The sequence below is a fragment of the Heterobasidion irregulare genome, assembly GCF_000320585.1.
Source record: "Heterobasidion irregulare TC 32-1 unplaced genomic scaffold scaffold_07, whole genome shotgun sequence".
In the NCBI taxonomy this organism is placed as follows: Eukaryota; Fungi; Basidiomycota; class Agaricomycetes; order Russulales; family Bondarzewiaceae; genus Heterobasidion; species Heterobasidion irregulare.
In genome coordinates, this window is record NW_009258203.1 from 2,026,762 (window position 1) to 2,048,070 (window position 21,309).

Consider the following 21,309-nt stretch of genomic DNA (forward strand, 5'->3'; position numbering starts at 1 on the left):
CTGAAAGAAGAGGAGTGCAATGGGAAGAAACAAGAGGAAGGAAGGAAGAAGAAGAAGAAGAAGAGGAAGAGTTACCTTCAATTAAAGTGCACCGCGATAGTGATGGAGCAAGAAGAACTCAACAAACTGAGGGATCAGGAAGTCGGGCAAGTATGCCTGAGAATGTGCTACCACCAAGAGTGATGGAGCCAAAACGTAGAAAGGTGGAGATCACACCAATAGAAGAACCAATGAGGTTTGATCCCAACAATGATGACGATTTTATTATGGAAGATGCTACACAAGGTACTACAAAAGAGGACAAAACCAAGAGAAATCCTGCTAAGAAGAGGACACCTCGGCAGTCAGTGATTTCCACTATCGTAGACCCTATGGCAGTGCTCGGACAAATCTTGCGGTCACCAGTCCAGTTGCCTGTCGGAGATATTTTAGGCTCGTCAAAAGAACTGGCTAATCTGCTTACCAAAAATCTGCGGCCGGTTACATCTTCGGAGGTAGAAGGAAAGTCTCTGATGGCCAAAAGGGATCAACAGGAAAATTCAAAAGGAAAGGAAAGAAATACCTTGGAGAATGAATTGACAGATGATCAGTCGCATAGACCATTGATCAAAATACCAGTTGAGATCAATGGCATAATTCTTGAAGGAATATTTGACACTGGTTCGAACATCAACATAATCAGTAAAGATGCTTGGCAACGAGCTGCGCGTTGGCCGATGAATATGAAACGAGGGATAACAATGAAAGATGCAAACGGAGGTGAAGGTTACTTACCGGGAATGCTAGCAAATGTTCCGCTCCGATGCGGGAATATTCAAACGCGTGCCGATTTATTTGTGGCGCCGCATGTGTCGTTTGAGCTCCTGCTTGGTAGGGCCTGGCAAGAAACTAATCTAGTGGCTCTAGACGAATTACGAGATGGTACTTACCTTTTGTTCAAAGATCCAGGTGATCCAGACGAAATTTTACACCAGTATTTTGTGGGACCGCGTCGGGGCCCGAGTGTGAGTACCACTGGTATAAATGGAGCTGCCAGGAATAATAAGATAGGACAAGTCAATAAAGTGGATGCAGGGAAGGGAATAGAAGTAGGGGACTCACCGAGTGATAACAACTCGAGAACGGATCGAGAAGGGTCGAGTATGGGCGAGAATCAGCTAGAAAAGGCTGGAAAGGAAGAAAAAGAGTTAGCAAGGGCAGACGAACAAAAGAAAGTATCACAGGACCGGATGGAGGGACGCGTCACCGTAGGAGCGAGAATTGAAGAGAAACACCTAGAAATAAAAGCAAAAGGTATAAGTAACAGGATAGCTAAAGAAGAGGACGTACCGGCATCCCTTTCCACTATGTCTGGCACCGCAGAGATACGCCTTGACTACATACCGCTCGTTGAGACGGTCGCAAACCTACCGCTCCCAACGTGGGATGGAGGCGCGAGGCAGACAGCGCTTCAGGCTATTCAGCAAGCGCTCACGGAAATTGGATACCTACGGCGTACTCACCAGCTCACTGACCAGATTTTGACCTCACCTTATTCTATCGCTCTTGATGCCGGTATTGAGAATGGATATACCTATCATTCCTCGATCATGCTACATGTTGCTCAGCTGTCTTCGCATCCCGGGGAACCTTTGTCGTTGCGGATCGGCCATTCGTTCGTCAAGACGTATTTTGGATTGTCGGGAGGGGTGTCGGAAAGGGTTGAGTACCCTACGCTTCGAAGCCAGGTACTGTTCTTCAATACGGAAAATCCTGTGAATAGAATTGTGAGCGGACAGCTTACTGAAGAAGAAACGCACCTACAGGGTAATAATACGGCGCTGACAGGCATTCACGCACCTCCGGTCATTGAAGCGATAGAAATCGACTCACCAGCTCCAACTCTACAGTTACCGGAAGACAACGAACTTGAGGACCAGGAGCGCGAAGGACCTATGGTTGGACCAGTGTCAGTACAGGCAAATGAAGGGATAGGGTCGGTGCGTTTTCAGAGGCTGCTTGAGAGGATCGAGGCGATTAGAAGGGAAAGGGAAGGAAGGGTTTTGAATGAAAGGGAGGGAGACTGGATGGAAGGTGACGAGAGGCGTCAGAATATAGGTCAGGGGGACGGACCTTTCAACGATGGAACCATTGATCCTGGACTGCTCATGGCAGAAATCTCAGAGCCTCCTTTTTATCGGCTTGTCGACTCCTATAACTCCACTCCTGCTCCGAACAACTCTCGCGAGGCATCGGTCTTGCTCTTGGAATGCGCACCAGCTAGCATGCAGAGAGAGCCGGTAGCGACGAGGGAAGGATTCCTGGAAAACAGATCAGTAGGACAGAGGGAAGAAGAAGGGACTCACAGCTCAGACGACAGGCAGGCAGCCGCGTTTGTTATGGCGCGTGGGGAGTACGCTTCAGTGGATTTGAGAGATCAGTATGGAAGGCAGGCCGCGTTTATCCCTTCATTAGCGGCACCTGAAGTGCTTTCAGCCGGTGACGACCAGCCTCAGTTCGTCCGTAGGGGAAGCTTTGTCGAGGTGGCCAGTACGGGTGAAGTGGTAGCAAGGCTTGACGAGGCACCGAGCAGTTTCCCTGATGCGGGGTACCTATCCGACATCGCTCACACACATCCCATTACTTTCTTTGAACTTGCGGATCAAACGGTTGTCGGCTACTCACCTAATATGGTGCCGAACATCCCTATCTTTCCTTTTATCCCTGGCGCTTCGTACTTGCCGGCTCTAGCTCATGCAACAATCGCAGTGGTTGTCTTCTGGAGAAGAAGGATCCAGCGCTTGGTCCTGCGAGTAAAAAAGAACTTTGAAGAACGGGAGGAGGAGGTGTCAGAGGAGGAAATAATAGAGAAGGACTCAGAGGTCCAGAGGGAATTAAAGCACCCGTGTGTTATCCATCTTCTTGATACACCTGGAAGTCACTCGGATTTTGCAAGTTTGCTGGTGCATCCACGAGACTGGAGCCCACTCTTCACGGTGGAAGAGGGCGCATTCTTCAGGACGACCATCGATTACTTCAGGCTCGTTGGAAGGTGGGATTTTGCTGAGGCTCTGCATACGCTGCTAGGACTCCATTTTGCAGATGACGACATTATACGGTGGCTAGTCAACAGCAACCTCGCGGATCCACAGCGCAGCACTCACCAAGATCTTTACGACAATTCCTTTCGGCGCGCAGAAGCGAAGGTCCACGCGCTCATCCTGCGTGAGGATCCCTGGTATGCATACCCTGGGGAAAATTCTTCAGAGGTTAGTGAGATTGATTAGGGTGCGAGTGTTCTGTTATTTCACGCTATGCCTCGTTCTTATTTTCTTTTTACATGCAGCATCCAAGTTTCATTTTTTCTATCACCCAAACCTTGTTTCTTCATGCTTGATCGAATTTTGGTTACACTCATATGTGAGTTTCCTATATGTTCAAATTCCTGAGGACCATAGTATTCAGCTCGGTCCTATTGAGGGCACATCTCGAAATTTCTCAGTCGCACTTCCATATTTTGTCTGCTCAGTCATTTTATGCCTTCCTTTCTGCTTCAGTATGTGTCTTCCTTACAATGATTCTGATATGATAGTGGACTGCTTGATGCTTTTGGCTTATGCATTCGGTCTGTGTGTACGATACAACGATTCTGCACGTTTTGAGAATGGGCGATTTATGCTCGCGTTGATCGGATTGGGTGGCGCGCTTCTTTTGAGCCTACAGGGCATTCATTTTTCATTTACAGCAGGCTTGTATGCTTGGTTTTTACGGGTCTGGAGATGCCCGCATATTGTAGAGCAATGTGAACGCGTCTACAGCTATGTCGACGAGAAATCAAGCTCACCAAAAGCTCAGTCCAAGGAGCCGGAACCGGTCCGAGTGGCGCACGTGAACGCAGTGGCGGCAAATCGGAATATGCCGAGCCAGCCTGAGAATCAGTTCTCGGGTACAATGTATAAGCGAGTCGATCAAAAGGTGAAGCCAGTGGCTGGAACGTTTCCGGAGTTTGCCCGAGTCACGAGGCAATTCCCGGAAGATCCCTTGCTTAGTCTGCCGGTTTTGACTCCTAATCCTCCGGAATTCAAGCCAACAGAAAGGATTTCAGAGGAGGGAATGAAGATGTTGCTTATTAATGAGGAAGGATGGCTTTGGCCAGAAGAAATCAAGTTATTTCAACATATTATGGTGTTAAATCAAGAGGCTTTGGCATTCAAAGAAGAGCAGAGAGGGACTTTCAAGGAATCATATTTCTCTCCATATATTATTCCAGTTGAACCTCATACACCATGGATTCATAAAAATATTCCCATTCCTCCAGGAATCAAGGACAAGGTTATCAAGTTACTCAAAGACAAAATAAAGGCAGGAGTGTATGAACACAGTCAATCGGCATATCGGTCAAGATGGTTCTGCGTCTTGAAGAAGAATGGAAAACTCAGGATTGTTCATGATCTTCAGCCATTAAACAAGGTTACTATTCGGGATGCAGGACTTCCTCCAATTGTCGATGACTTTGTAGAACCTTTTGCGGCAAGAGCTTGTACTACAGTTTTTGATTTATTCTGGGGTTTTGACGGAAGAAAAGTGCATACAGATAGCAGGGACCTGACAGCCTTTTTGACTCCTTTAGGTGCTCTCAGGCTAACTTCGATGCCAATGGGATTTACCAACTCGGTTGCAGAATTTCAGAATAGCATGGTTTTTATTCTGCAAGACGAAATACCTGATAAAGCAAACATTTTTGTAGATGATTTAGGGATTTCAGGACCAGAAACTACCTATCCTGATGAGAACGGTAACCCAGAAGTTCTAAAAGAAAATCCAGGAATCAGGAGATTTATTTGGGAGCATGCAGTTGATGTTCATAGGATTATGCATCGAATGAAGCACGCGGGCGGTACCTTTTCACCAAACAAAGCGCAAATTTGCAGAAAGGAAGTGGTCATTGTCGGACAGAAGTGTACTCCTGATGGGAGGAAACCAGAAGACAAGAAAGTGGAGAAAATTCTTAAATGGCCAACGCTGGCCACAGTAAAGGAAGTGCGCGGCTTTCTAGGACTATGCGGTACCGTCAGGATTTGGATTCCAAATTACTCACAGATAGCTAGGCCGCTTACAGAACTTGTGCGAAAGAACACAGAATTTATTTGGGATGACAGGAGGGAAAAAGCTTTCAATATGCTCAAGCAACTCGTATCTTCAGCGCCAGCGCTCAGACCAATTGACTATGAGTCATTAAATCCAATCATCTTATCAGTTGACTCCAGCTATGTAGCTGTAGGTTTCATTCTCTCTCAGCTTGATGATCAAGGAAGAAGAAGACCCGCTCGGTACGGATCGCTACCAATGAGCGAAGTTGAGTCTAGATATTCTCAGCCCAAACTGGAATTATTTGGACTATACAGAGCACTCAGACACTATAGGCTATACATCATAGGGGTCAAGAATCTTTATGTGGAGGTGGATGCAAAATACATCAAAGGGATGTTAAACTCGCCAGACTTACAACCAAATGCAGCTATTAATAGATGGATTCAAGGAATCTTGCTCTTTGATTTCACACTGGTCCATGTTCCAGCAGAAAGGTTCAAGGCGGAGGATGCCCTATCAAGAAGAAGGTTAGGAGAAGATGAAGAAGCAGAATTCGACGATGATAGCTGGTTAGAGTCTATTACTTATCATGTCGGCGGAGTAGGGAAAGAATACCCAACAGGAGCCATTCAAAAGACAAGAAGCTATCAAGTAGAAGACCTTCCATCTACATTTGCAGCAGCTATCTCTCAGGAAAAGAATCTACAGGACATATTCAAATTTCTGCAGACACTTCAATATCCGGAATATGTTAAATCCACCCAAGACGATAGGAGGTTTATACAGAAAGCTACCAAATTTTTTATTCAGAAAAGCAATATGTTCAAAAGGAATGGAGATAAGCCACCCTTAAAAGTTATCTTTGACAAAAATCAACGGTTAGATATTCTGACAAGAGCGCATGAAGGATTAGGGCACAGAGGAGAACAAGCGGTGTTTGAAACTATCCGGATCAGGTTCTTTTGGCCGCATATGTTCAATGACGTGCGTCACCATGTGCGATCTTGTCATGAATGCCAAATCAGAAGCACTAGAAGAGTTGAAGTGCCTTTGACAATATCGACACCTAGTACGGTCTGGAGTAAGATTTATGTTGACATAATGCTCATGCCGCTTGCTAAAGGATACAGATATATTGTAGCAGCCAGAGACGATTTATCTAGAGCCTCAGAAGGACGGGCCTTGCGTAGGGCAGACTCTAAGACACTGATGAAATTCTTCTGGGAACAAATCTATTGTCGTTATGGAGCAGTCGGCGAAGTCGTCACAGATAATGGATCAGAAGTCAAAGGAGCATTCAAGCTTCTTTTGGAACGAATGGGAATCCCTCAAATCACTATCTCACCCTATAACTCTAAAGCCAATGGAGTCGTTGAAAGAGGGCACTTTATTATCAGAGAATCAATTGTCAAGGCCTGCGAAGGAAACATTGCGAAGTGGCCAGAAAAGGTACAAGAAGCATTCTTCGCTGATAAGATCACAATCAGCAAAGTCACAGGATTCTCGCCATACTATCTTTTACATGGGGTTCACCCAGTTCTGCCCTTTGACTTAACAGAATCTACATTTTTGGTGAAAGGCTTCAAAAGTGGTATGTCAAGAGCAGATCTTTTAACTTTGAGGATGCGGCAAATCCAGAAGCGGCAGACAGATTTGGATAGAGCAGCAGCCCAGCTGACAAAGTTTAGGATCAGATCAAAAGAGAAGTTTGAGAAGAAGTTCCAAAAGCGGATGCAATTTGGACCATTTGATCCGGGTGACTTGGTTTTGGTGCGACACACAGAAATAGAAAAGAGTCTAGACAGGAAGGCCAAGCCAAGATACAGAGGGCCTTATCAAATAGTACGACGTAATCAAGGCGGCGCCTACATTCTTAGCGAATTAAGCGGGGAAATTATGAGGGAAAAATATGCAGCATTTAGGATTCTACCATATATTGCCAGAGATAGGAAGGCGCAAAGAATCATGCAGTCTAGATACAGAGGAGGGAGCACCGAACCTAAAGACAGCAGCTCAGAAGAGGAAGACTAAAAATAGAAAAGAAGCTGGAAGAACGGTGATAAAGAAGACGTGGATTAACATGAGCCTGATGCCAAGGAATTAAAAAAGGAAGCTCGGAAAATCAGGACACACAAGCGCACATAGGAATGAACGGAGAAAGAAACAGGGAAGTTGTAAAACAAAGTTCCTCGTTCCACTCGCCATCATCTTCACCCTCAGTAACACGTCGTCTATCTCATCTGCCATGAAACCTTTACTTAAGATTGGTCAGGGAATCAATATCTATCCCTATAGCGCTATACCGGTAACTACCGGACAGAGCTCGACGACAGGGACGATCTGTATCATGGAGCACATGGAAGGGGACCCATCAACTCTATGTTCAGCGGCGCCCACCTTAACACGTGGATTGATTAATCTGTTCAATGTGCCTGGAGGATTAAGGATAGAAAAGAAGGTATGGATTTTGGAGAAAGCAGGACTGGATGCGGTATGGGAAGGGAGGCAGTTGCTGACCAGATGTGAAGAAGAGGATGCATGGATGGAGGTGAATATTCAGCAGTATCTGGGAACAGACCCGATGGTGAGCTTGTTTAGAGGATCAGTGCGGAGCGAAGAACCAGGAAAAGTTAACTGGTGGGCAGACCATATTCTGGTGCCTAGCGTAGCAGCAGATGTTATGGGCATCCTCACTTATTCATTCAGAATGCCAGACATTACCCTATTTTTTGCTCGTCCTTACTTACAGTTTGTGCCAAGGCTTGGCGAGATAGCTGACAGCTCATTTGAGCACACTGCGTTCATTTCCAGACTTCAGCGTGACGAGAAGGAGACCAAGGAATGGCAGTATAACAGATAATCTTTCTTATTTCTCTTAAATCTCTTCTACTATAACTATGGGGAGCAGACAATTTTCATACCACTTTTGCCTTTTGTCATTTTATTATCAGTTTACTTTTACTCAGGAACTTATGAAGATACAGCTGACGGTTTCAGCATTTAGGAGCATATGTGGTGGCGACACAAGGTTGATACCGGAAAATCTAGAGCGGTCGCGGCTTTAAGGGTTCAAAAGCTTGGCTATGGACAAATTACAAGAAGGGAGCATAATCTATGGCAATATATTAAGGCTAACTAAGCGTGTCAAGTATCAACCATCATGTCGACTAACCACAGTGATCAGTTGTCGTGGTGGAATACTCTCCCTCGATCATTATTCCGCAAGCGGAGCACCATCTTTCCTCAGCCACCAGTGGACTTCCAGCCACTTATAGTTCCATCTCACCCACGGCCGGATTTGATTGATGTTGCATCAGTATTTCCTCCCCCACGCTCATTCTCATCTATTTTATCTGAACCTATACACCGTGTCGACCTCGCATTACTCGCACCATCCATCACTGTTCCAGAAACACCAGTTAATGTGCCTGGTACCATAGCAATTACCCCCGTGGAGCCTGGAATTTGGATGCCACCAATGCAGGCAGGAGGAATAATGATGGGAGTAACAGTGATTACAGAGCGAGATGGAGTATGGTTGGAGGAAGGAGTGTCGATTGACGTTATCGAAAAGAAGGAAAACGGAGTATTTGACTATCAGTCAATTGTCCTGGGGCAGAGAATCTGGAGGGATGATAGGATTGTGGTCTTTTCAGGAAAAGCAAGTGGCAAGCAGATCGTCGTTATCGCCTCTACTCATCGGATCAACTCACCCTCTCCCATGGGATACGCTCTGTATCATAACTTTGGCGAGTACATTCGTGCTCTTTTTATTGCCGATCGTGAACGGGAAGTAACATCTACTGAGGATGTGGAGGAAATCACCAGGCGGGCATTAGGAGGAGCAGGGGCTCAGATATTTCGTCGCTTTCGTCATGCCTAATCTTGTTTTACGGTATGCTCCATAAACATTCTTACAGTCTATCCTTTCTTCCCTTTTGAGTTTCTATGGACATGCCTTTGGTATCACGATTCAACAATCTTTTTAACATTCATTAGCACTTCCAAGTTTCTTTTTTTGAAATCATGGAATCACGTAGCCTAAAAAGAATATACCGTCAACCGGGGACGGTTGAATGCTAGTGCCCCGCGGATGTCGCGCTCGCACATTGTTAGGCATCAAATAGTGATGGTAGAATGGAGGGCAGAATATCTGACTAGAAGAAAGAAAAGAGAAACAACCTGGAAGGGACAGGACATTTAATTCCGATTTTCTACATATTTTTCGAGTATTTTACCACTTAAACTTGATTTCCTATCCCTTTTCATACTTATAATTCGCTTTTGGGACAGATTCCAGAGCCTAGGGTCTATTTCAGAAAGGGCTAGACCATGGCAAGACAATAAGGAATGGAAAGAAAGCAGTGGAATCTGGTAGAATAGAAGGGAGCTTTAGTAGAAGGATGGAGAATGTTTAGGAAAGGGGCAAGGTCTAGGGCATTCCAAGCTGAAAGGAGGGGAAGGTTCTGAGCAGTTCTGAAGGAAGCTGAAGGAATATTCTACCACATTCTGAGCCTTTCTTTTACTTTCCTTTCTGTTCCTCTGCTTTCCTCCTAATTCTTTTTATTTCTACAGCATTCTTTGTGACTCACAATGACTCTACTCAGCCTGTATATACTAGGAAGGAGATTCCCACTTGAAATAGTATATAAGGAGGCTGAATGTCCTGCTTCAGGCAGAGACCATCTCTCCCTCTTACTTTTACTCAGTCAGTCAGTGCCAGTCAATAAGTTCTTTGAGTGATATCAGTTGGAGATAAGCTGCAAGACTTGTAGGGATACTAGACGAACTAGTAGCTCGCCTTCAATCTGTGTAGCACCTCAGCAACTTGAATCACAAAGTTCTTAAGCCTCTCCTCTTTATTCTCAACGTTTACGGAGTATTGTCTTTGTTAGTGGTCCGGCACCACTTCAGAAATTCGCTAAATAGCTCAGGATATTCTCATCATTGCCTATAACTGTGACCAACATCTGTGTATCGTGCCAACACCAGAAGGTATCATCTAGAACAGCAATCAAACGAACACTAGGTACATCCGGAAAAACAGGAAACCCCGATCGTATCTAGGGGAGAAACCATTCCTCACCGCGACAACGCAGAGATCGTCAACCATCTAGCAGGCTGTTGGGCGAAGATCCGTAAGTGGGCAATGGCAAGGGGTTCTTGAAACGAGAGCTAACATCTGCGACAGGTTGGGGAAGCGGTGGGGCGGGTATTCGAAGGTGGAGGTGGATTAAGGAGCCTGGATGGATTGGAGACCGAGCTGGTGCAAAGTCAATGTGCGTTTTTAGAAAGAGAGTGAAATGTGCCTGTAAAAAGAGGGACCCGCCTGAGGTCCTGCAAAGACATGGTCCGCGCGCCGATGCTCGAGTATAAAAGGCACGTGCGGATGTTTTTTTCCATGCAGCATGGTGCGCACATGGTCCCCCGGTGTTCAGGCGACTCCCAGGCGCAGTCGCGCTGTTCCCTCCGTCTCTCGCAGCCGATACTCTGCTCGTCTCAAACATGCGTGCCAGGAAGGATCAATGTCCCGTCGTCCCAACACCCCTGTTGAGTGTCGCAGGTGTCGGGAGGAACGCTGTGTGTTTCTGCGACTCGTCTTCAAACAAGGTCATGCGGGAGAGTGGATCTCCATAGTGAGTATGTTCGACATCATTTTTTGTGTGTTTTCCACGATCAAATATACAGTGTCGTATTTGCGACGATCTATGGTACCCGCCTCAAGATCTACCGCCTGCCGAGCAGGTTGCGCGCATCGAAGAAATTCGTGCAGATGATGAAAGGATTTGCGGTGATGGCAAGCTAGCAAAAGTCCTCCAGAGGACATTCAATAAAGAAGTAAGTGCACATGGAGTTTCACATGCATACATTTTATTGACCGATGGTATGACTTGGAGGCGAAAATTTCGGGACGCGGAGGCGCTCGAGAAAAGACCGTGGCGCAATTCAGCCAGTCGCAAGGTACTACGATGAGCGAAGGTACTGAGGGAGGAAGTAGCCCGGTGGTAAGTGATGGACATTGTCTGAGGTTGGCACGCGCTCATCGCTTGCAGTGGGGTGGTCACACATTGACGAGTCCGGTGCCGTCGATGGATGACTTCTTCGGGGAGGGAGCGGAGGATTCACAGGACGAGGGAGGGGGGGTCTTGCACACAAACAACGGTCTCGACCGCTGGGTTCGAGTCGTTATGTGGACAGCCGTGAGTCTCACTTGCTATCGGGGCAATAGTGGTTTGCTGACATTGTTTCAGGCTAATGCTACGCCAGAAATAGTGTTGTGCAAGGCTCCATATTCGTTCTTCAAATTCACGGAGCACAGGCGCATCATGGCAGAAATGGGTTTGCGTCGGGATCAACGGTGGGACCGATGGAATGGAGAGGAGTGTAGGTGGGAGATCTGTTTGAACATTGACAAGGAGATTTGGGTGAGTGAGCGGGAACATTCTATTTTGGGCCGTCTAGCTGGGACTCCGGGGTGCGTAGGGTTGGGTGCAGAGATCCAGCGATTGGCGGATGGGATCGAGGGAGCGAAGGTGGGCGAAGACAGTCTGGTTGTGGAGCACAAAAGTGTCGGTGTACAGGCAGGAGAGGTGGGTAATAAGCGGGCTGGGAAAAAACGGGGGATTGAGGAAGTGGAGGTTATGGAAGGGTCGTCTGGATTGTCGATTGACGAGAAGGAAGTGGTCGCGGGACGGAAGGCACACGCAGCCGCAAAGGGCAAGCGCACGATCAATGTCTATCGTGCTATATCAGAGGCCCCAGTCGCTGATGAACTTGTGACACCGCATTTGATTATAGAAGACGGAAAAGAGATTTATGATCTCACATGGGAATGGTGAATGAAATGTATTTTTTTTTCATTACTAGTGTAACCGGAAAGGTATAACAGCGATAATGGAGAATAATATGTCATGTTGAAATAGTGGAATGGTTAGCGCGCCGTGCGTGAGAGGGGTTAGTCTGCGAGGCTGGGGTTCGATCCCGTATAGTAAACAATATTTTAACTTATCATATTCATGGAACATCTTGCATATGCAGGTGTACGATATAACCGGATGTTGTGCGAGAGGTATCTGGCCATTTAACCTATGAATAAGTGTCATGTTATTGGTCATGGAGGTGGTAGGGGTAGGTCATCTAATATTTACCGCAACATTGTACAAGGCGGAGTAGCTGAGTGGCTAGGGTTGATTTAGTAAAGTGGGCTCACTCTGAGTGTGCTGGGTTCGATCCTGACCACGTGTAAATCTTTTAGAGTACGACTATGACCAATCATCTGAGCCTGTCTCCGGACGGTGATATCTGGTGTTAGACATCTCGGGGCAGTGTCCCGCAGGAATATTCAGTTTATATTTGTAATTGATTGAGTAAAGTACTGAGACAACCGGATATCTCCGGCTGTAACCGGCCATCTCCGGCTGATGTGTGTACACGTCACGGTAATATCCGGGTAACTGAACACCTACTTTCTCTCGTCCTGTGTCGCGCAAGGTTTCTCTCAGATCCTTCATATATCGATTGTCGCAGCGTAGCCACTATTGCTCCTCCGGTCGATCTTCCAGGGCACGTCACTCGTCAAAGGAAATAAGATGCTTTGTAGCGGCCCCAAAGTGGTCACATTGAAGGTCACGGACTAGTGCTCTCGCACTAACCCTTGTTCATACATTCTTATGAGCACTCAGCCTCTGGCTGGACATCTTCTGGGCGGTAAATGGTAAGACGACTCTAACCGTCTTTGAAAGGTCCGTAAGCACTAACACTGATAGAACCAGGATTGACACGAAAATAGGCGTCCTTCGGTACCCTGTGAAATACTGAAACAGTGTTTCTGTTCTACGGCATCTTAGCATCATGTCGCCTTGAGTATTCTCCATTTCATCGCGATGTCAGGACAGCATTCTTTTCAACTGCGACAGGGTCGTTGCCTTCATCTTCATCCCGCATCCACTACTCGGTCAGAGCGCGGTCTGGTCGAATTTAAATGCCTATGCCATGCTATGCGGGGGGAGGAATTGGCCCAATGAGAAATATCGGCGTGTCTGTTACGTGTTTGTCCTCCAAGTGCACACTGATGAATGGATTCCATCATTGGAATGTCGACTCGCTATCCGTATTTCAGCCGGATGATCTGAGAGGTGGACTTTCAATCAGATTGGCCTTGCCTTTGAAGAGTCGACGGGGTGCACGAGTGCACGGGGATCTGTAAACATACACATGTCCCATTATCTCGCATATTTACACGGATCTTCGTCGGTCAGTCATGAACGATTCAGAATAAGAATAACAATCTCACATTCCGTCTCCCGTCGCTAAATAGCTGATCTTCTTCCTTTACCTTCAACTCGTCACTACCATCCTCGATCCACGCGATGAATACATGACGCCGTCCCATGTACTATAGTCATGTACCGCCCCTGCAGTTATTGTTTCCTTTTTACACGCTCGCAGCTGCAACGGTATCATTTGGGCGCTACGACATCGGATTAGAGTGTGGCGTGGAAAAGATTCCGTCCATCGCGGTATGAGGCTGTCCTCGAGGCATCATCACCCACCACCCTCGCTCGCCCCCCCCCCCCCCCCCCCCCCCCCCATATCTCATACGATTCGAGGGTATCATGTTCAGTTTTCGATCGCACATCGCCTCCCGCAAATACATCGATCTTATACATAGGGAAACGGCGAAATATGCTAATTGGGATCCATCAAAGAAGATCGAGGTGCCACAGTGTTCCTACTTTTCCCATATACACAGTCCAATGTTTTGATACCGTTCAGGTAGGAGATTATGGCCACATCAACCGAAAGACGGGAGAATTTGAGGTCGAAGGAAACGTATACAAGCATTCGAGCACAGCGGAGAAGGCAGCGCTGTTTCCTCCAAATATAGGGTACCCGATGCTGTCTTACACCGTGTCCTCGCATGTGGTCGCGCGTACGGGTTTTGAGGTGACCCCCCAAGTGTGAGCGCATTATATTCGGCCCTCTTTTCCGTCTTGCTTCATGTTCCACTCAAAACCAGGGGCGTCCAAGGGATCGCAGACGCCTCGATCAAAGGCGAATGGCAGTTTGGCGGCAAACGCGGTGCGCTGCTCATCATGTCGCACTCGCGCATAGAAAGTATGCCTGCGGAGCTTCTCGAATACATCACCTCTTCCCCGTTGAACGAAAAAGGCTCCCTTTTCAAAGAGAAGGGCCTTGTGACAGAGATACACACATGTCCAGCGTATAGTTTGTACATGTCTGCAGGAAGTGAGTCCGCTATTCTCTGCTTTTTGTGGGAGTCGTACAATCGTACGCTCTAGTTTCTTCATTTTACTGCCTATGGGCGTGATGATGGTGCACTGGCTGACCCAATATTTGCTTCGATCAGATAACGAGAAACTGAGACTAGCCTTCCACGTAACTACGCCGATACCGTCGGCACCCGGCGCCACAGCAGGGGGCAAAGTTGGCGGAGAATGGTGGAAAGAGTACGATGCAGGAGTATACCAAGATGCAGCCCACCCGGAGGGTAAGCACACGTTTGTGCCGCTCTTCAAACTGAAGAAGACTCCCATTCGCATACGATACCGGGACAGTCCGCCGCCTGGGGCTATGGCTGACGATGAGTGAATTCTGTTTTCTGACCCTCATCGCAAGTGCTCGATCTCTAACTTACAAACACCTTGTTTGCGACTTCTAAGGTGGATCGATTCCCCCGTGCCGTGGCACCCGCTTGATGAGGAAGGACAGGAATTCAAGGACGATGTGGGTAGACGCTGGCAGGATGAGTGCGATGAGCTAACTTCGTCATATACAGGTACCCGGTTCAGATGAGAAGCTGGTACACAATACAGATGAGAAGCGGATACAAAATACAGATGAGGAGTGAGAAATATACCCCCCCTCCCAAATCAACTGCAATTTTTGAGCTAAGTGCGCTTGTGATGCATGAACATACACCTATATACATCTGTACCGAACATAGAAAACGCGACTTGAATGGATTCCGTTGTACGCAGCTGTGCTTAGCCGATGAAGAGTCATCTTTTCCTATACACCGACCACGACAGATTGCCAATGAGTTTCTGCTGTCAAGCTCGCGGTGAGAAGGGAGGGAAACTCGACTCTAGTCAGATCGTTCTGCTTCATATCAGCGATTCCCCCCGAGCGATGCAAAACGGATCTACTCGTTGCGTTGAACCGACTGTCGGGGCGCGACGCAGGCGGTGCAGTTGGGGATACCAACCGCAAAGTGTGCCCGGAGCATCCGCTCTCCATCTCCTCAAGCCCTAACGAAAGATGGCTTCTAGGAGAGAAAGATGGACACGGTTCATCCCTTTTTCGATTGGTTTTCACGACTGCGCGTGATAGTGAGTGCATCGCATACGCGGTGCTGGCAACATATCTATCTATCCACGGTCTGCGATGCACGTTGAAGTGCCTTCTGACAGCCCATCTACATGCTCAAGAGCCAGTGACGGGGTGCCTATGTAAGGATGACGGTCGGATGTGGCAAGCAGGGATCCACATTAACGATCATTCGAGAGAAGATAGGCGGGCGCGGATCCAAGATCGACTGCTTACTGACCGGGTATTTGGGTTCGAGAGCAGGTTAGAGAGGGATGGAGGCTGTGAGTGGCTGGGACGGGGTCAGCGAAGCAAGTTCGAGGGAGCTAGAGCGGCGCAATATTTTGAGCTGCCGGCTAGTTACAATGGCGCAGCAAAAACAGGTTGGCGAGGTGAGGTGTATCTTTCCAAGTGGAAGAGTATACCAGCTGTTTGTGGACATTGACAGTGGGTTGCCTGCCGCCATTACGACATCGGTGATGTTGAACTGTGGGTCCTGGTGGAAATGTGAATGGGGCTGTACGAACAGCCCCACAGAGCCTGGTCTAAAATCCAAGAGGGGTCCGACCACTGTCCGACCCGACAGCGCTCGAAGGAAGCCAGTACGTTTATGAGGCACCGCGGGTCGGACCATCGGGAGAGGGGGGCAAGCCTGATGATGCTGACATGCCGGGACGTGATTGGCCGTCGTGGCCGGGGTGACACAGGATACGCGATGTCCTGCGCGTGTGTCCCCCGCAGGGGCACTGGCTATTGGGCAGAGGATGATGCGGGCAAAGTGCGCATCCACAGGGCGGGCGCCTGCAGGTCCTTCTGCGCTGTCGAGTCACTGCTTACCGGCACGGTGTCGGCGAGGGTGTCCGACGGCGTCTCAGCGGCACCAATGGGGAGCTGGGGTGTCTGGTGTCGTCGGCGATGGGTGAGCGACGATGTGTATTGTGGAGCGTGAAATAATGCGGGGTGGAACGCTGAGAAGAGGGGATTCCCCGCGGTGCTATTTTGTGAGCTGTGTGTTGTTCGGAGGGACGGCCGCTGTGCGGATGAGCGTGATTTGAGCCAACGATTTTCCGCTGCGCCGAGGTTGCCGAGCGGGCAAAAGGGAGCGACGCGATTGGGCGCCGAGGACGCCCGAGGAGCCAAATAAAAGGCCAAACAGAGGCGCTGGCTTCCGGTACGCCGTTTTCTTTTCTCTCTCCTCATCATCCACATCGCCGTCGTCGTCGTCCCCAGCGACGATGCTCAACCTCACCTCACGCACAGCCCATGCGTGGCGCTCTGCGCAGCGCCTCGCGGCAGGCATGGCCACTGCCGTAGAGGGCAAGATTGGCGACACAAAGGTCCCCATGTCTCTCCTCGAGAAGGGCGCCTTCATCAACTACCAGCGCATCGAGGACAACCTTGCCATCGTCCGCCAGAGGTATTTCTCTTTCTGGTCCCTACATCGTGCCCTCGCTCATTCCCTCAAGGCTGCAACGCCCCTTGACGCTCTCCGAGAAGATACTATACGGCCATCTTGACGACCCTCATAACCAGGACATCACCCGCGGTGTTAGCTACCTCAAGCTCCGCCCAGACGTAAGCGTTCACCCTTTGTGTGCTATACAGCTTTCTCATGCTCGCGAAACCTCCAGCGAGTAGCTTGCCAGGATGCGACTGCTCAGGTGCGTTATCATACGCAGATTGAACTCTGACCGGGTCTCTGACGTCACTATTCCAGATGGCCCTTCTCCAGTTCATGTCGGCTGGCATGGACACCGCTGCCGTCCCCACCACCGTCCACTGCGACCACTTGATTGAGGCGCAGATCGGCGGTGTCAAGGACTTGCAGCGTGCCAAGGAAATCAACAAGGAGGTGTACGATTTCTTGGCCACGGCTACCGCAAAAGTATGTCCCGCCGCTCCATCTTCCTCTCCCTTGCCATTCTTATCGCTCTATGTTCGTAGTACGGTCTCGGTTTCTGGAGACCCGGCTCTGGTATCATTCATCAAATTATTCTCGAAAACTACGCATTCCCTGGTGGTCTTATGATCGGTACCGACTCGCACACCCCCAACGCCGGCGGTTTGGGTATGATTGCGTGTGGTGTTGGCGGTGCCGACGCTGTTGACGTCATGGCGGATATCCCTTGGGAACTCAAGTGCCCCAAGGTTATCGGTGTTAACCTCACAGGCAAAATCAGCGGCTGGACGACTCCCAAGGGTAGGTGTCTCTCCTCTTGGCGGCGATCGGCGCTCATTCCGGAACACCAGACGTTATTCTCAAGGTGGCGGGTGTCCTCACGGTCAAGGGCGGTACTGGCGCGATTGTTGAGTACAAGGGCGCTGGTGTCGAAAGCCTCTCTTGCACTGGTATGGCTACGATCTGCAACATGGGTGCTGAGATTGGCGCGACGACTTCATTGTTCCCTTTCAACCACCGTATGACCGACTACCTCAAGGCCACCAAGCGCGCTGACATCGCTGCGTACGCGCAGCGGTTCTCGCACAACCTCCAGGCTGACAAGGACGCCGAGTACGACCAGGTGATCGACATCAACCTCTCCGAGCTCGAGCCTCACATCAACGGTCCCTTCACTCCCGATCTTGCCACCCCGATCTCCAAGTTCAAGGACGAGGTCGCGAAGAACGGCTGGCCCTCAGAGCTCAAGGTTGCCCTCATCGGCTCGTGCACCAACTCGTCGTACGAGGACATGTCCCGCTCTGCGTCGATCGCCCGCGAGGCTGCCGAACACGGTCTGGCTACCAAGTCCAAGTTCACGATCACTCCCGGTTCGGAGCAGGTCCGCGCTACCATTGAGCGCGACGGTCAGATTGAGGCGTTTGAAAAGTCCGGTGGCCTTGTCCTTGCCAACGCTTGCGGTCCCTGCATCGGTCAGTGGGACAGGAAAGACGTGAAGAAGGGCGAGAAGAACTCGAGTGAGTGACAGGTGTCTGTTACACGCAACACGTCAAGCTGACACTCCGCAGTCATCACCTCGTACAACCGTAACTTCACCGGCCGTAACGACGCGAACCCCGCCACGCACGCCTTTGTCGCCTCCCCCGACATCGTCACCGCGATGGCCTTTGCCGGCGACCTCAGCTTCAACCCGCTCACAGACTCTCTCATTGGCGCTGACGGCAAGCCCTTCAAGTTCACCGATCCCTCCGGCCACGAGCTCCCTCCGCGCGGCTACGACCCTGGCCAGGACACCTTCCAGCCTCCTCCCGCTGACCGCGCGTCCGTCCAGGTTGCCGTTGACCCCAAGAGCGACCGTCTCCAGCTCCTCTCTCCATTCAAGGCATGGGATGGCAAGACTCCCGAGAACCTCCCCGTTTTGATCAAGGTCAAGGGCAAGTGCACGACGGATCACATTTCGGCTGGTGGACCGTGGTTGAAGTACCGTGGACACCTTGAGAACATTTCCCGTGAGTCACTCGTCGCGGCGTTGTGTGGACATTAACTGATCGCTCGGGATGACAGAGAATTGTCTTATTGGTGCGATCAACGAGGAGAACGGTGAGGCCAACAAGATCAAGAACCAGATCACCGGCACCTGGGGCCCCGTCCCGACCGTCGCTGCTGAGTACCGCGAGAAGGGCATCAAGTGGGTCGTCGTCGGCGACCACAACTACGGCGAGGGCTCGTCGCGTGAGCACGCTGCACTAGAGCCGCGCTTCCTTGGCGGTCTCGCGGTCATCGTGCGCTCGTTCGCGCGCATCCACGAGACGAACTTGAAGAAGCAGGGCATGCTCGCGCTCACGTTCGCGGACCCGGCCGACTACGAAAAGGTGAAGCCGAGCGACCGCGTGGACATCCTCGGGCTCGAGAGCTTCGCGCCCGGCAAGAGCCTGACGCTGCGCTTGCGCCACGAGAACGGCAACAGCGAGGACATTGAGCTGCTGCACTCATTCAACGAGGGCCAGATCGGTTGGTTCAAGGCCGGCTCGGCGCTGAACTTGGTGAGTCTCGCCGTTTATCGGGAGTGGGCGGGGCTGACGGTTACTGTTTGATAGATGGCAGCGAAGGCAAAGGGCCAGTAAATGCACGATCCGTCTTCCTACAGAGACGGCTCGGCGCTGGCTTTCTTTCTTCCTTCCTCTCTTAGAATCGAGTGTGCCAGAACGGGCTCAGTTTCATCTCTATCATCCTACACACTCATGACCGCACGATCGCGCATTCGCAACCCTCATCCATCCTCCCTTCATCCATCCACTCACTGACTCGCGACCCTATCACCTGCATCGCATTCGATCGCATCGTAATGTACACAACAAAGACACGGACGGGTAGACGGACGGACGGACGGACGGACGGGGAATTTGATCTGAATTGACTCTGAATCGACGACAGGACGACGACGACGACGATGAAGGCGCAGCCGCCGCTGTTGGGCGCGCGCGTACACGCCAGCCAGTGTCGCTTGGCCTCTCTGAGAGACGCGTGGAAACGAAGGGCGGGCAGCCCGTGGAGGTCGCTCTTCTATTCTCTGTTCTGTCCTGTCCTGTTTTCGTCTGGTCGATCGGTTTGGATCCTGTGCTATTCTGCTCTGTCTGGTTTTCCTATCCTCTTTTATTCTTGACTCGTCTTTTTTTTTCAAACCGTCGTTCCCAAGGACCCAATCTCGTCTCTCTCGTTTGTCAGTCCATTATCAGTCAGTCAACCGGTCGGTCGGTCTTCTTGCGTTTGTGTAGAGTACTCGTATTTGTCGCTACAAGTAGTGGGTCGCGTTTGGTTATGCATTCGTGTGTGATCGATGTTTGACGGCGAGAGAAGGCAGGTGAGCGTGCGTGCGTGGGCGGTTGAATGACGAGTTGTGATTGGGTGTTATTAAATCCGCATTTAAGATTTTGGAGATGAGCCTGCGTGAACCCTTCGTGAGCGAGGCGACCAAGGTGAGAGAGATCGTTGGACCGCTCGGCTGCACATCTTGGGGTTAGGCCACGCGCTCTTCTTGTTCGTGTGTGTCTTGGGCCCGACTCAGAGTCGTGCTTGGGCCTTCGTTCTGGCCGTTAGCATGTCGCTTCGAGATGGCTCGACTAATGGCGAATGTTTGCCGCCTGTTGCTGGTCCTCGTCGAACTGGTAACCATCAGCGAAAAAGAAGAGCAGACAGCGGCTGGATGGCTGATAGTCACTCAAGGTGAGTGAGTGTTAGGGAGGGCTCGATCGACGTGGCGGCTATCTATGGGGCGGCATGCCTTCGTGCGTTTGTATTCGAGCCTCCTGGCGAGGGCTGGCGCCCGGACCTCCAAGCCGGCGACGCGGCGGCGCCAGAAGGTCGTCTTTTTTTACGTGCGTACCCTCTCTCGAGTTCGGCGCGTCGGCTTGAGGAACTGTCATGGCGCGTCTCCAGATGTGGGCCCGCGATGGCGACGTGCTGTGGGACGCCCAGATCCGCCGCGTCGTGCCAGGGGGCTTCGGCCTGTCTGTGGTCACTCGGTGGCCGGTGGCAGTGGCAGACCGCGCTTGCTCTTGGACTCTACTGGCTTGCGATTGGTTTTTACGAGGTGCGTCTGCAGTTTTGGGGCGTGGGCTGATGGTTTGGACGGGGACTGATGGATGGGTCTCGGGTGCGCGCGCGTCATTTGGTTTCGATCGTGCATGCGCGTTGCCAACAGTTACACGGCTATAACACTGCTATGGATCAATCTATGGGAAACGGGGATGGGCACGTCGAGTACCGTGTTGGAGGTGCGTGGCATCGCGGTGGCCTTGGACAGGTTTCCGAGCTGTCAGAAGTAGGAAGAGGGCCGGCTTTTGTTGAGGTTGGCGGAGGAGGAGAGTACGGAGATGAGGACATGCTTGGCGAGGGCGAGGACGGGGATTCTGAGGACGGGGATGTCGAGTGCTTCTCCGAGGCGCTGTGGCAGGACGGTGACTTCATGCAGGATCGCGAGGTGGCCTGGAAAACGGCTGGTGCTCGTGCGT

General features: G+C 50.3%; 7 protein-coding genes across 7 annotated transcripts; 6 read left to right on the forward strand and 1 right to left on the reverse strand.

Annotated features, from left to right (window-relative positions):
• Positions 1-1,346: 1,346 nt before the first annotated feature.
• Positions 1,347-3,266, forward strand: HETIRDRAFT_103364 (uncharacterized protein; the record flags this gene model as incomplete). Its single annotated transcript, XM_009550347.1, has 1 exon — positions 1,347-3,266. One exon carries the CDS (start codon positions 1,347-1,349, stop codon positions 3,264-3,266), a length of 1,920 nt encoding a protein of 639 aa, XP_009548642.1.
• Positions 3,267-6,360: 3,094 nt separating this feature from the next.
• On the forward strand, positions 6,361-7,029 carry HETIRDRAFT_14934 (uncharacterized protein; the record flags this gene model as incomplete). Its single annotated transcript, XM_009549604.1, has 1 exon — positions 6,361-7,029. A coding segment is annotated over one exon (669 nt), but the record flags the coding sequence as incomplete, so codon positions are not given.
• Positions 7,030-8,230: 1,201 nt separating this feature from the next.
• On the forward strand, positions 8,231-8,953 carry HETIRDRAFT_428394 (uncharacterized protein; the record flags this gene model as incomplete). The annotated part of the gene is made up of 1 exon (XM_009550348.1): positions 8,231-8,953. The coding sequence occupies one exon, from the start codon at positions 8,231-8,233 to the stop codon at positions 8,951-8,953; it is 723 nt and encodes a 240-aa protein (XP_009548643.1).
• A 1,525-nt stretch (positions 8,954-10,478) lies between these two features.
• On the forward strand, positions 10,479-11,909 carry HETIRDRAFT_419706 (uncharacterized protein; the record flags this gene model as incomplete). Its single annotated transcript, XM_009550349.1, has 5 exons — positions 10,479-10,706; positions 10,759-10,908; positions 10,968-11,075; positions 11,124-11,270; positions 11,322-11,909. The coding sequence occupies 5 exons, from the start codon at positions 10,479-10,481 to the stop codon at positions 11,907-11,909; spliced, it is 1,221 nt and encodes a 406-aa protein (XP_009548644.1).
• A 1,776-nt stretch (positions 11,910-13,685) lies between these two features.
• On the forward strand, positions 13,686-14,886 carry HETIRDRAFT_322200 (uncharacterized protein; the record flags this gene model as incomplete). Its single annotated transcript, XM_009550350.1, has 5 exons — positions 13,686-13,787; positions 13,846-14,030; positions 14,090-14,319; positions 14,441-14,678; positions 14,754-14,886. The coding sequence occupies 5 exons, from the start codon at positions 13,686-13,688 to the stop codon at positions 14,884-14,886; spliced, it is 888 nt and encodes a 295-aa protein (XP_009548645.1).
• A 1,263-nt stretch (positions 14,887-16,149) lies between these two features.
• Positions 16,150-16,608, reverse strand: HETIRDRAFT_103360 (uncharacterized protein; the record flags this gene model as incomplete). The annotated part of the gene is made up of 1 exon (XM_009550351.1): positions 16,150-16,608. The coding sequence occupies one exon, from the start codon at positions 16,606-16,608 to the stop codon at positions 16,150-16,152; it is 459 nt and encodes a 152-aa protein (XP_009548646.1).
• Positions 16,604-20,230, forward strand: HETIRDRAFT_386589 (uncharacterized protein). Its single transcript, XM_009550352.1, has 9 exons — positions 16,604-16,816; positions 16,866-16,974; positions 17,031-17,060; positions 17,117-17,284; positions 17,344-17,599; positions 17,650-18,315; positions 18,367-18,807; positions 18,863-19,341; positions 19,396-20,230. The coding sequence occupies exons 1-9, from the start codon at positions 16,635-16,637 to the stop codon at positions 19,420-19,422; spliced, it is 2,358 nt and encodes a 785-aa protein (XP_009548647.1). The 5' UTR covers positions 16,604-16,634; the 3' UTR covers positions 19,423-20,230.
• The last annotated feature ends 1,079 nt before the right edge of the window (positions 20,231-21,309 follow it).

Excerpts from the sequence above, each read along its gene's own strand:
- HETIRDRAFT_386589 (XM_009550352.1), top strand. The coding sequence starts at position 16,635 with ATGCTCAACCTCACCTCACGCACAGCCCATGCGTGGCGCTCTGCGCAG. Across the intron at positions 16,817-16,865 it reads CTTGCCATCGTCCGCCAGAG|GCTGCAACGCCCCTTGACGC; the intron begins GTATTTCTCTTT and ends CATTCCCTCAAG. Across the intron at positions 17,061-17,116 it reads GCCAGGATGCGACTGCTCAG|ATGGCCCTTCTCCAGTTCAT; the intron begins GTGCGTTATCAT and ends TCACTATTCCAG.